The sequence below is a fragment of the Myotis yumanensis genome, unplaced genomic scaffold (genome assembly GCF_028538775.1).
Source record: "Myotis yumanensis isolate MYYU_CA2020_CCGP unplaced genomic scaffold, mMyoYum1.0.hap1 SCAF_12, whole genome shotgun sequence".
Classification (NCBI taxonomy): Eukaryota; Metazoa; Chordata; class Mammalia; order Chiroptera; family Vespertilionidae; genus Myotis; species Myotis yumanensis.
The window spans coordinates 37,639,316-37,652,943 of NW_027223763.1; the positions used below are offsets into that span (position 1 = coordinate 37,639,316).

A 13,628-nucleotide genomic window follows, 5' to 3' on the forward strand; every position below is an offset into this window, starting at 1 on the left:
AGGACTTTCTAAAATCCTCTAAAGGCTAGGAAGCCAAGCCAAGGTCTTAGCCTCAAACTTCACCTGCAATAACCTAAACTATGTCTGGGTTATTTCCTCTCTTATCAAGGTCCCCAATATATCCTGATGCTCCTGCACCTGCCAGGAAGTGACCATCCTTTCTTACCTGATAAGGCTGACAGGAGCCCTATAAGCAAGATGCCAGGAAGCTTTTCCAACGGGCTTTATTGAAACTCCTCAAAACTGCCTGGTCATGCATGATTCTTTGCACATTTTCAAATGTGAAGTTCTAGTCAAAGTCTTGGTACTAAAAACAATGTTTCCAATTGTGTCCTTTTACAGGGAGAACAGATTCTTGTTGAACTTGCGCAAAAAAAATCTATGTGTTCATGAAAACAAGAATACATACTCAGAATTTCCAAATTCTGGGGGAATCAGGTAGGGAAATGAGTAATTGTTTCATCTTGTTCACAAAGGTGTACTTACCAAATTGCTGTAAGTCATAGATAGTTTAGGAGAAAAGGAAAGTTTCCTTAAATCTGGAAAAACAAAACATTTAAAAAGTTATAAAAATTATAGTCATCCTTATTCTTCCATTCAGTCCTAGATAATAAATTCGTGTTGATCTTGATATTTTATGAGAAGTTTTATGAATCCACTTTTTCCTTAGAATTTTCTTGGTTAATTCTTACCCAGTTCAGTGGTATGATTTGAAAGTTATCAGAAACCTGTACTTTTCAGAGTCCTTTCCATGAATCTCCCTGAAGAAGCAACACTTTTGCAAAAGCAAAACAATACTTTCTATAGATGGCAAAAGATTTAAAAATGGTCATAAAGAGCTGAGGACATTTGGTTGTTTCTGTGACATACATTTTACGAAAATACCTAGAGTTACAAGTGATAACATTATACTAGGACATATCAGATTTCCAGGAACTTCATACAATTTCTGGAACACATTAATAACATGTTTCCCTACAAATATAACAAAATATTTTTGCTTTTATGTGCCAATTCTGCCCATGTTATACAACAAAAGCCTAATTAGTATCTTTTTTTATTTTTTCAAGGAGAGAGTAATCTGAGATGTTCTAGGGATCCTTTGATATGTTCCAAGTTCAAAGTAAAAAAAAAACTTAATTTAGAATTTGATTTTTCAGTTTTTCCCCAAATATCAAAAGTTTTGGATACTTGACAGTAGGATCATAGACCATTATAAAACAACTAGATACCCAGTGCATGAAATTCCTGCATGGGTGCGGTCCCTAGGCCTGGCTGGTGATTGAAGTGCGAGCATCTGGCATGGAAGGGCAGGTCCCAGCTGACCTCTGGGCCCTGGGCAGCACCTGGGCTCCCAGACCCCTGCATACCCCCTTCCACCTGAGTCACGGTGCCTGAGTCCCCATGTGGAGATGTGGTGAGTGCGGCCGGACTCTGCAAGCCAGGGAGTATTGTGGGCCTCTGGGCCACCCAGCAGTGCTGCACGGAAGCCAGGTGGGCAGCATGCTCTCTCCCGGTCTGCCTTGCAGACCGGCTTCTGCACGAGTCCACAGGGAGCCCAACTGGTCCCAGCGGCTGCGGCCCAGCTCACCCAGAAGAGGCCACGTGGTGCAGGGCAGGCTCTTTGTAGGCGCCCGGTACCTGGACGTGGGGATTACCCTGGCGCACGAGCCCTGGCGTTCCGGCGGAGGGTAGTAGGGGAAGTAAGAGTTGGGCAGACACCCTGCATTCTCATCGCACCTCCGTCCCTGTAAACCTTGCCCCCAGGTAGTCGGCGAGATGTCACAACCCCTCACTCAGGCACCATGGGAAGTTGGTCACTGCCACCCACCCCAGTTCCCCATCCCAGCCCGGGGCCCGGCCCTGATCAGGCGATCAGGGCCTGCTGGCTGCCACCACTGGTTGCCATCTGCAGGGCAATTGATCGGGGCTGGGCCCCACTGCCCGGCTCCCTCAGTACCTGGGAGTTGAGTGGTGGCCCCTCCCCCTGCCGCCACTGCTGGTGGTGGCTGCCCGTGGGGCGATCGGGCCCCCACTCATGGCACCACCCATTCATCTGATCCACCATCCTGCCTCAGTCCCGCTCTTATCAGGGCCCATCGGGGCTGGTAGTGCCTTCAGCGCTGCATCCCTAGGCCTGCCATGTTCCACGCTGCCCCCTGGTGGTTAGTGCACATCATAGCAAGCTATCAAACTCCTGGTTGAGGGGGCAATTTGCATTTTAGGCTTTTGTTATATAGGATACTTAATTACCTATTTAACCAAAGTGACAATAAAACATTTTAAAGGCAAATACACAGTTACACAGTTGTGAGAAAAACTTAGCTCTTACTATTGAGAAGACTTGGTTTTCTTAAGTAATCAAAAACCGGGTGATAAAGATAACATGAAGCACACAATCTATACTAATAAAAGGGTAATATGCTAATTAGACCGGGTCGACCAGCCATCTTCCGGACGTCCGACTTCCTCTGGACAAAGCCATGGTGGTGGGTGCCGAGGCAGAGGCAGGTAGGGGCAATCAGGCCGGCAGGGAAGAGCAGTTAGGGGCGACCAGGCTGGCAGGGGAGGGCAGTTGGGGGAGACAAGGTCGGCAGGGGAGGGCAGTTGGGGGCATTAGGCAGTCAGGTGAGTGGTTAGGAGCCAGTGGTCCTGGATGTCTGAGAGGGATGTCTGACCGACCAGCAGTTGGACATCCCCTGAGGGCCCCGGATTGGAGAGGGTGCAGGCCGGGCTGAGGGGACCCCTCCCATGCACGAATTTCGTGTACTGGGCTTCTAGTTATTTTAGTAAAACACAAAATATTTGCTTTCTTAGGCAAATTACCTAAAAGTGGAAAACCCTTCACAATCTTTTATCAGGAGCAGACCAACAGTCGAAGACAATCCTGTGAGCAGATGGAAGAAAATAAAGTTTCAGTTTTACATTAAGTACACTACTGATATTAAAGCTTATCTTTAAACCCTTATAATAAATTAATCCCACTTTAACTACCTTAATAACACAAGGTTCCCTCTCTCACTTCCAAACTTTCTATAATCCATTATTTTGTCCTTTATCCTCCTTTTTGCAATTTTGAAACAGCTGGTTGTACTTCAGGAAAAATTACTCTCTTTCCCTTAACAAAAATTCATCTCTGTACCTAGTACATTTTTTAACCAAAAACACATCTTACTTTCCATGCATACAGAGATGTTGCTCTTACTAATTCTACAGTTTTAATTACATATAATAATTAGAATTTCCAACCTTTGAAATCTTAATTTCTACTGAAAACCAAGAAGTTAGCAATTTTGAACTGCTACACACCATTATGTAGATTGGCAAATTTCTTAGCATTTCCTAATTTCTTGAAGCACATGCTTCTTCGTAGTACAATTTTCAATGTGGCACAAGACATGTTTACTCACAGACCCAGAAATGTTTAGTTTCTTTATAATAAGAAGCCAAGAGTAGATGAAACTATATTCAGTAATTCATGTTTCAGTACTTTATCTTATTTGAAAGTGATCTACATATTGAATGAATTTCCATCATTTAACTTAGCAAAAATTTAAGGGTTCAAGTTACCAAACAGATTTGGAAGCTATTTTAAAGTAGACATGTGTTTTGAAACTTCCTAATTATTTAAAGTTCATTTCACTTAAATCTATTTAATTCACTTGGTCTTAAAAATCATATTTAGATTACTCCTGAAAATTTCTAGTTTTTTTTCCTTCAGATGAAAAGGAAGTTTGTATTTCAAAGAGTTCGCTCTCAGGTCCTAAAGAAGATGGGGGAAGAAAATTTACATCTCAAAGCCACAAAGAAAGTATCCAGTTTTCTCTAAGGAGTTTTGGTGTTATTTCCTATTTGACTAATAAACCTTGGTGGAATAAAAGTTGTATGTCTGCATTATATCCAATTCTGACAAATCTGAACACATGCTCATTTGATTTAAACCAACTTAATTTATAGAATATTTCCCCAGATCATTATATTAGAAACTATTTGGGTTTGTTTCCATATTTCTGAGAGTCTAGAAATACTTATTTCATATAAGTGCACATTTTTAAGCCAAATGAATAGAACTTTTTTACAAATTAATTTTGCCATACCATCTGGAGGTAGAAAAATATGACACATTGACAATATACATATAGACATACATAAATGTATAGACAGACACACACAGAGACCTTATTGCTACTGTTACAAAATTTTAACCATAAATCAGATGTATTTCCAAGTATCAGGTATCTGGCCTCATTACCCTTTAATTTTTTCCTCTTCTTAAGGGCAGGACAGTTCTGTTAGCAGTGACCCAATCTTTTACAATGTCTACAAACATTGGTTTCTACCAGTCCCTGAACATTGCCTTCCAGCTGATCCATTTCCTGATGATTTGTAGGAGGGTCTGGGAGACATTCTGGTCCTCTGTTTCCTCTGTGAGGGCGTTTCCCTAGGAGTTGCCTGGCTTGTCTGATACCTACAGTATAATCCTGGGTGGGATGAACACCCCTGAGCAGCCCATCAAGGCTCCTGTGAGTGGGCTTGTGAATGGCCACTGATCTCTCTCTTTTCTAAATCTTGTAGGATCTTCTGAAAGTGTAATTTCATCTTGTTATGAAAGTCCCTAAAGTTGGATGCCATATCCTTTCATGTCCTATTTTCAACTTGTTCATTCCATAGGTACAAATGTTTAGAAAGCGAGCTCTCTAAAACATTAAAATTTTAACTACAGAAGTTTCTTCAATTTAAAGGATCCATCGCCTAGCCATTGATAAATAGGATCTTTGATGGTATATTAATTTCAATAGCAACTCAAACCAATAAGCCTTTTTATGACTTAACCATGGACACAAGAGGCATCCCTAAAGAGGTTGCAAAAGATGCAGCCCTCACAAGATCCAAAAGTTCACTCCCAGAGACAAAAAGGCCCATTGTGGACTGGGACCCCATAAGATGTTGTAAACTCTCCTGAGAGCTGGCACTGTGGGACCAAGAGGATGCTGCTTACCATATTGTGTGTCTGATTCCCAGCCTATTCAATTGGCTGCTAGAGACAAGCCCATACTGGCATCTTCCGGCTAGTGGAGACCACAGAGTATTCTTGAACTGGTCAAAACGCCAAGTTCTTAAGACACAGATTAAGACAGGAGGAAAACCTCATCTGGCCTATGGTTTTCCTCCTCATGACAAACACAGAAGACAGAGATAACAGAAAACATCTCTGGGAGGGGAGGGATCAATAGAAAACGAGCGTATAATAAAATCTTTACCAAAATCTATACCCAAGGAACTAGTTCATACAAATATTGTTTCCTGCTTACCTAAATTATGGGAAGGAACAGGCAGATGATTTTTCCCATCCTCTCTCCATGGGGCAGTACAGAGATTCGGGAGAGCAGACTTATCCTGGGCTGCTTCTGCCAGTGTTCCAGGGTCCTGTCTGCAGGCTCCAGAGCAAGAGTGGCATCTCAGTGGTTCCCATCATGAGTTGCCAAACTGTATGTGAGGAAAAACGATTCCCCCCTACCCTTTTAGGTCTTGACTGTGACCCCATCCCTGCCTAATAAAAGACAGATTAACAGGAGAAAAACAGAAGTTTAATAATGTACCCCTGTGCTATATATAGGTTTATTTACCTATAACTTCTTTATACATGAGAGATACCTGGGAAAATTGAGTAACTCCCCCAAAATGGCCCAAGCCATCTCCTTACTTTCTTCAGCTAAAGACACAAGAAAGATGTTGGCGAGGGGGTGGTGGGGGCTGTGGGGGCGGGGGGAAGACCAGTTAAGGGAAGTTACTGGGAAAAGCACAGTAAACAAGGGTGAGGTTGTTAGGCAGATTTAAGTTGGAGCCTTCTCCACTGGTAAGAGTTTGATTTAGAGTCATCCTCCTCCAGGTACAGAGGGAGACACCTTTACAAATGAGATTTCTCTTCTAAATGTAAATTTCTCTTACAAAAGGATAACTTCTACTAGGTTTTCAGAGCTGTGTTTACAGTTTCTTAAAAATAATCAGCTCAAAAAATCCTTAGGCCAAAGAGGCATATTTTGGGGTGGTGTATTCTGCTCCTTTTCAGGGCAAGCCTGTATTCATTCATCATGTTAATGTTGGAATTCCCTGACTAGCTGGCTCAGAAAAGAAGAAGCAGAGTCGCCTGGAAAGTGCAGAGTACTTCACACCAAAGGCCCAAGGTATTTCTGCTTTTTACTTGAAGGGGTGCGCGCGCACACACACACACACACACACACACACACACGCACATCAGGTGGGGTTTAGGGTATCACACGTACTATCTGCAATCAGTCTACAAGACATACCCAGATTAGTGAGGTGTGCTGTGGAACAGTGTGTCGGTGTTCCCGGAATGGTACTAAGCCTTCTATCAGCAGTTAGGGCAGCCGGGTTCTCATTCTGCTGGAGCTCTTCCAAGTGGGAGGCTATTAAAGACAAGAGCATCAATGTTGGGAGAGACAGGAATTATGCTGATAGCAAGTGATCCTACTGTCGCAACATTAAGCTTTATAAACTTCAAGAAATGAATGCAAATGCAACAGTTTTTGTGAAACCTGAGAAACTGATGTAAAAGTTTTATCTGGAATAGTAAAGGCCCAGAAATAACCAGGAAAATTTGCATGAGAGAACAAAGATGGGAAAGTAGCTCTTAAGGATATCTAGAAACAAACAAGAAGCAAGACAACGCTGGGTACAGGGAGGGGGGTGGGCACCATGCACTAAACATCATGAACTGCTTCTGATAGCCCAACTAACAGGAAAAGGGCTCAAAAGAATCAGTAATGAGGGGAATTCAAAAAATTTAAGGCACTTTCTAGCATCAAGTTATTGTTATTTTTAACTTACCTTTGGCTGACAAAGCATGCAAGAAAATGATGGCTTTGATCACTTGTAATTGCAGAAGGGCTGTCAAATAAATCGTAACCAAAGGTAGTGAAGAATTTTCTTAAGTAAGGAAAAGGCTGAACTCTCCATATCAAAGATGAATTAACTATGTCTGTCAATATTAATTCTGCAGGAAGAAAATACCCCTCCTAGCCCTTCTTTCAGAAGATACTCATTACTTACTGCGGAAATGAGCCATTTGAAGTTTTCTGAGGTTGAGAGGCACAGTATTGATGCTTTAAAGCTTTTAGTCAGCAACAATCATGCTGGGCTGGATGCTGTCGCTGGCTTTGACTGAAAAATCAGGACCTTGGCAATCTATTAGATGTCCACACTTATTTAGGCCTCAAAGAGGGTAGAGTTTAGGTAGGCGAGGAAAAGATTATTGGTAATGTTTCTAGTTCGATCCAGTTAAGGAGAAACAGAAGAGGACTGAAAAACCAGAAATCTTTATTTGACTTAATTTATTTAAAAATGATATACATAATTAAATCGGGCAATCACCTGACCAAGTAATTTAATCCCACCAATAGCAAGAAATAATTATTGTTTAAAAAAAATTAGTCATTAGTGACCATACCCAACCAAAGGGGGGAAAAAGACATCGATTTCAAAAGGAAGAACTTCATTGTAAACATTTGTGTTTATAAACTATCTTATCAGAATGCACAAAAGCAAAGCAGAGACTGTGTAACAGGCAACTGGGCCAGGAGCCCACATAAAACGGATAAGGAACACAAGAGTGAAGGAAATACTGCAGATACAGAAATAGCCATTTAATAAACAAATTATCATCATCAATGACTGTATTTTTACCAAAGAATAAGCATTCCAAAGAAGCACTATTTGATTAATACAAAAATTAATAAGAAAGTTTTAAAGTGCACATTCCCTGAAAAATTCATTTTTATATTTAATATACATATTTACATCCAGATATGACTATTTAAAAAAGTCTGTGACAATCAATCTATCTGACCTTGCAACAAGCCCCAGATATAATTTCTGATAGTTTGTGAGTATGGATATGAAATTATTGCCAGTGAGAACATTTCAATGTCATCTACATTTTCACTTGGATGTTTTTCAGTCCCCAAATTGGTAACCCTGGGGTAGCCAATGGGATGCTGGTGGTATGATAGCATATTAAGAAATGTTGGGGTTTTCCAACATGTTCTACTTTAAGTACAGTTATGATTAGACTTTTTATTATATCACTCACACAGGGTTTCTTGTTGCAAGGACACCCTTAGGAGAAACACATTATTAAGGGAGCAGAGCAATACTAAATGAATGGTGCTCAGTGACAGGTTGACAGAAGTCTATCATAGCAGGTGTTACACTATAATATAATTTGTATTTGTATAAAGTAAAAAGAATTTAAACACACTCCTATCAATCGATAAAATTTGAAGTTACACCTCTCATATAGCTCTTCGGGTAACCAAAATTATCTTTTTTGGAAAATGTCATAATGCTTTTTAAAAAAGAACGAATCTGTAATTCTAAAGTAAAACTTTAAAAAAACAATATAGGACAATTTATTTTACAAAGGAGGCAATAAAGTAAAAATTGTTTCAAGTAAAGAAACATGAAGGAGGTTTGTAATAGTGTAGGACTGTCCTATTTTGGATACATCATGAGAAGGCAGGATTCTTTGGAAAAAACAATGATGCTGGGAAAAACAGAAGGCAGCAGGAAAAGAGGAAGAACAAGTAGGTGGATTGACTGCACAAAAGAAGCCATAGGCAGGAGTCTACAGGAGCTGAGCAGGGCTGCCGAGGACAGGACACTGTGGACATCACTCATTTAGAGTCGCCAGGAGTCAGAGCCAACTCAAGGGCAAGTAACAAATCACATAAGACCCAGCATCTTCTCAGTACGTGTGCTGAGCTGCTTCAAGGAGAGCCCTGAAACAAGTACTACTTTATACCAATTGTGGCAGAAAAGTACGGGGGGGGGGGGGGGGGGGGGGGGGGGGGAGTCAGTACTAATAGCTGCACTAACAGCCAATTATCAAAAATGTAGATAACAAGAATCATAAAAAATTTAACAGATTAATGCCCACTTGATTAGGTTAGCATTAGCAGGAAGGCATCATTTCAAAGGTGTGGCCAAGAGGGCAAATGCTTCCTTTAAGAATATGGAAAGGAGCTTTAAGTGATAAACAGGGTAGCACCGAAGAAAATCAGGATGAATAAATTGTGTATTGAATACTGCATAAGGAATGCAGGTTATCTACATTTCCTACTTGAATCCCACAGAAATGAGGAAATCTAATTATTTTCAGCTAAATTGCATTGGCATTTTTATAGCACCCTCCAATGAATGAGCAGTTTGGCCCCGGAAGAATGTAACCTATGTACTAGCTCCCTATTTTTAAGGGCCTTTGTTACCTGTATGATGAATCCGAGAGAAGGTAGATGAAACAAATTCAAAGGAGAACCTCTGTCTCCACTCCTAGTAAAATGCTTAGTAGGAGGCAGGCTGAAATGCATCAAGTTAATATCCTGTGGCCTTTTGGGGCACTGTTTGTGGACTGAACTTTTCTATGCTTTTTCTGGTCCCATTGATGCCTGGTTTTACACACCATGAAAGGAAAATATTTTACAAACCAAAAGAAGAGCTATCCCATCTTCTCACTCTAGAGATCAAGAGCACTCACAATCTGCAGACTCCCTGAGTTGTGGCTCTCTGAGCCTATCTGAGGTCAGGCTCCACACAGTCCGAATGTTTCAACAATCACTGGCCAGCCTGCACTTCCACTTGCAATGGCCTCAAGGTTTTCATTTTTGTTTTAGTTTTGCGTTTCTTTAAACTGCAATTCACAATAGGAAATAACATTTTATATTGTGACCTAGTATACACAGTATATAGAGTATTTAACCAAAACAATATTTTGGGAACAATGTTTGATCTTGCTCCATGCACAGCTCTCTTCTTTTCTATTCCACTTTTGAAATATTCAGGGCTTGAGCTGTTAAATTGATTTCATGGACCACCAATGGGTCAAGACTTATAGTTTGAAAAACAGTGCCCTTGAGGATGTTGGTTGATCTTGAGAAAAGGTAAAAAGTAATGGCCCTGGAACCTGAACAGATTTCTCTGAATGGTGTTGGCTGGCACACAAAACACCCGTCCTACATGGCTACTTCCACTTTCATGGTGTCAGCACACACCTTCCAACTTCTACTGGCAAACTGACCCAGTACCTTCTCCCAGTCTTCCTTGTACAGGGGCTCTGGCTTGGCCTGAAGGGTCAATGGACGACTGGATAACTAAGGTGCAGAAAAGTCAGCACTGTCTCCTCATTGTTTACCAGACAGAAATAGGACGCTCTGTAGAGGATATTTCCATGGGTGCATATTTGTTCACTGGGATAATATCACTGCTACTCCCATCAGAAAAAAAATGAGAGAAATAATTATGATAGAAAAAGTTAAGAAAAATTTCTTACTAATTTGAGGCCACAGGATAGTTGGAATGGATTAGGACTGTAGAGGAGAAAAGGGCCAGGGAAGGGACCAGAAAGTAACTCAGCTGTATATACAGATGATGGGAAAAACCACCCAGTCTCACTTGGGAAGGAGCAGCTAACATTCACACTGTAATAGGGGAGCCTTTGGAGACGTGCACATGTTCTTTGGTTCAGAAAGTATTTTATAGAAGTGAGGAAATCACAAGCTTCTTTTTGTACCAGAAATCAACATTGCTATTTCTAATAATCACAGCTTTCTGGAGAAGAGTTGGCAGGAAACCGAACTCTGCCTTGGGTTTTACACAACAATCATGGACCAGAATATACGCTGGACTAGCATTGAGGTCGTGGAGCCAAGGTGACACATAATACAAAGAAAGAACTGACTTAAAACTCAGGACCTCATTCCATAGCAACTACTAAACAACAAGCTTAACATTCTCAACAAGCTTAAGGAACTCAAACTACCAAACAACAAGGTTAAAGTTTTCAAATAGAAAGACATTAAGTGTAGTAAAGTATAATTCAGGGCACTGTTTTCAAATATAATAAGATTATAGACTCTGTAACATTCAAGAAAAAGAATATAGAATCAAATACATAACTGTAAAGTGTTAACGCTAAAAAGACGATGCATCAGATCTACTGTTTCAATGAGAACAACCTAAGACAATTGAAAAACTACTGCTCTTGACATTGTAGGTCTTTCTACTTTAGGAACAGAAGAAGGGACAGGAGGTACTGACAGGTAGAGGACTGGTGAGAAAGAGTAAGAAAAGACATTTGGAGGTTCCTCTTGCTGAGGGAACAGAAGAGGCGTACTGGCTCTGCAAAGGGTGACAGTTACAGGACCCACTCCTGCTGGCCTCCTGAGGGCACCAGAAGACTCTCTCTGCTAGTCTTTCAGGCTTTTGCCCTTTATCATGGGCCAACCAAGGAGTTATGGGCCTGCATTTTTTTTTTCTGAGAATAAAATCATGAAACTGGAGTAGGTAATGAGGTACTTGGCTAATGGCACTGAATGGAACTCCGGGAGAGCAACACTGCGGAGGAGGACAACCTGCTGGATTTTCTGACTACCTCTGCTCTCAGGTTTAATTCTAATGTCTGCAGAATCGGAAGAGCTCAGCAACAGAGAAAATGTGCCATCAAGGAATCACACAGTATCAGGTGACTTGAAATTTGTCATCTTTCGATTCAATTTATGTTCAGCAAAGAAAAAAAACACATTCTGGAGGAAACTATTGATAATAAACAATGCATTTTTATAATAAGAGGAAAATCAATAGTAGTGAGTAGTAGGATTTGGTCAGGAATACATATAATTACGGTCTGGCATGCTGTTTATTTTAGCTTTTACAACAAAGCAAAGGGTTTGAGGAACCTTAGGAGCATTTCACAAGTCTCTAATCCAAAAAACAGTTTATAACAATTTCATGGCCCCTACAACATGCATCAAATACTCTATATTATTTAATAACTAAATAAGATGCTGTATCATTCTTTTCATGTTCACAATCACACACTCATCTTCTTTCACTTGAGAAAGCCCATTCATATTAAGGTGTTTGAACAAAAACCAAGGAAAAAAACCCATGACCTTATTTTTACTAATGATTTTTGTTCTGATGAGCTATACATTTGAAAGAATGATTCTCATTTGAATAACTATAGAGAAAGCAAACTGTAAATTTTCAATCTGTTACCAACAGGACAGGTTCCTGGGTTAGACTGTAGGGTGCATACCTATATTGTGAGAGGGGTTATCTGGTCTGAAGCATAACTCCTATTTAAGATGGTGGGAATTTTGTTTATTTCATCATTACCAGTGAGTAGAAAGTGGGCATTGTTAAGGCTTCAGGAATTTTCCTTTAAAGTGGCAATCTATCAAAAATGTGAGCTGGGTAAACCAAGTAGATCCCATGGAGATGGCTTGAGGAACTATTTCTAAGGCATCAGAGTTCTGAGGAGGGCTTTCTCTTTTGGGTTATGACATTCATTTTACAAGCCTTTCCTCAGATGAGGCTTGAAAGGCTATTATTCAATCTGTATTATATATAAAAAGATTGTTTTTTATATTCATGCTGTGTATTTGAAGTACAGTTCAAACCCATCCTTTATAAAAATAAGGAAAATAATATCAAAATATTTATCTGTAAAAAGAACTACATGTTTCTAAAGAAATCACCACTAAAGTTCTCTTGATACCACTGAGGCAATGTTTGATTTGATCACTTATTCAGAGAGTTGGAAGTAAGCATGACAAAAGTTTAAAGTGTAAACTCGGAACATTAATCTTAGCTTCATATGAAGGCTAATTATGGGCAATTTCTCCACCAGTGCAGAGAATCACCTGGAGCAAATATTTAAAAAATGTTTCTCTTATAAAATAATTAGAATTTTAACCCAATGCATGATTCAAGTTAGAAAACCAGAGGAGTTGAAATATTTTAATCACATAGCTGTTTTACCTGATTCTAACTAATACACACACATATATATTTTATGTACTTAAAATTACTTCTGTACTATGGTTCCCAAACAGGTTTAGGAAGGTACACGGTAGAAGCTGTAAGGATTAATCACTGTGTCTTCTGGCAGTGTTCTCCGTCAGAGGGTCGGGGAAGGCTCTCTTGCTTCTTCTAGCTTTGTGAGGATCCACTGTTGTGAGGAAATAAACCAACATATACTTACTTCTATGAACTTGTAATGAAACTCAAAATGTACTGAATGGAAATATAGAAGTGGGCTTCTCAGTTTAGTTAGGTGTATAATCATAGCCAATAATTCAATTTATCTTATGTAAGAGATCATTTACTCACTTAAATGGCTCAGATGGCTCAGGATCAATGGCACTGATTTTTATTTAACAGTAAGAATAATGTTGTTTTAAGGTCACTGAACTGGCATGTTCATCTTTAGAATAAGAAAAGTAAAATAAACCATCCTGAGAGAAAGGGTAATTTGGCAGCTGGGCTAACTCAGGCACAGTGTGCAAATTACCTATGCAAAATTCCTTCCAACCTATGCCAATTCTGTCCCACAAACCTTCATCATTCCATATATAGGATTCTTCTGATTAAGAATAATTACATATTCTACAGTGGGTAGGAGTAGCATAGCAACATTCTTGAGCACTTTAGGTGTTCTCATAATATAGTATTTTCTATTTTGAAAAGGTTTGAAATCACAAACATAAAACACATATGTAATGCAAACCTTCTATCAATAATGTCTATAATCATTGGGCTTGTGTGAC

The 13,628-nt window shown here is 39.9% G+C and overlaps 1 protein-coding gene across 1 annotated transcript in view; it reads right to left on the reverse strand.

Annotated features, from left to right (window-relative positions):
* Positions 1-11,613: 11,613 nt before the first annotated feature.
* VPS13A (vacuolar protein sorting 13 homolog A) overlaps positions 11,614-13,628 on the reverse strand; it is a 187,140-nt gene continuing 185,125 nt past the window's right edge. Inside the window, exon 72 of the mRNA XM_070431462.1 lies at positions 11,614-13,030. Within this exon, the coding sequence (XP_070287563.1) occupies positions 12,980-13,030 (51 nt within the window). The 3' untranslated portion in view covers positions 11,614-12,979. The remainder of the gene's footprint in view (positions 13,031-13,628) is intronic.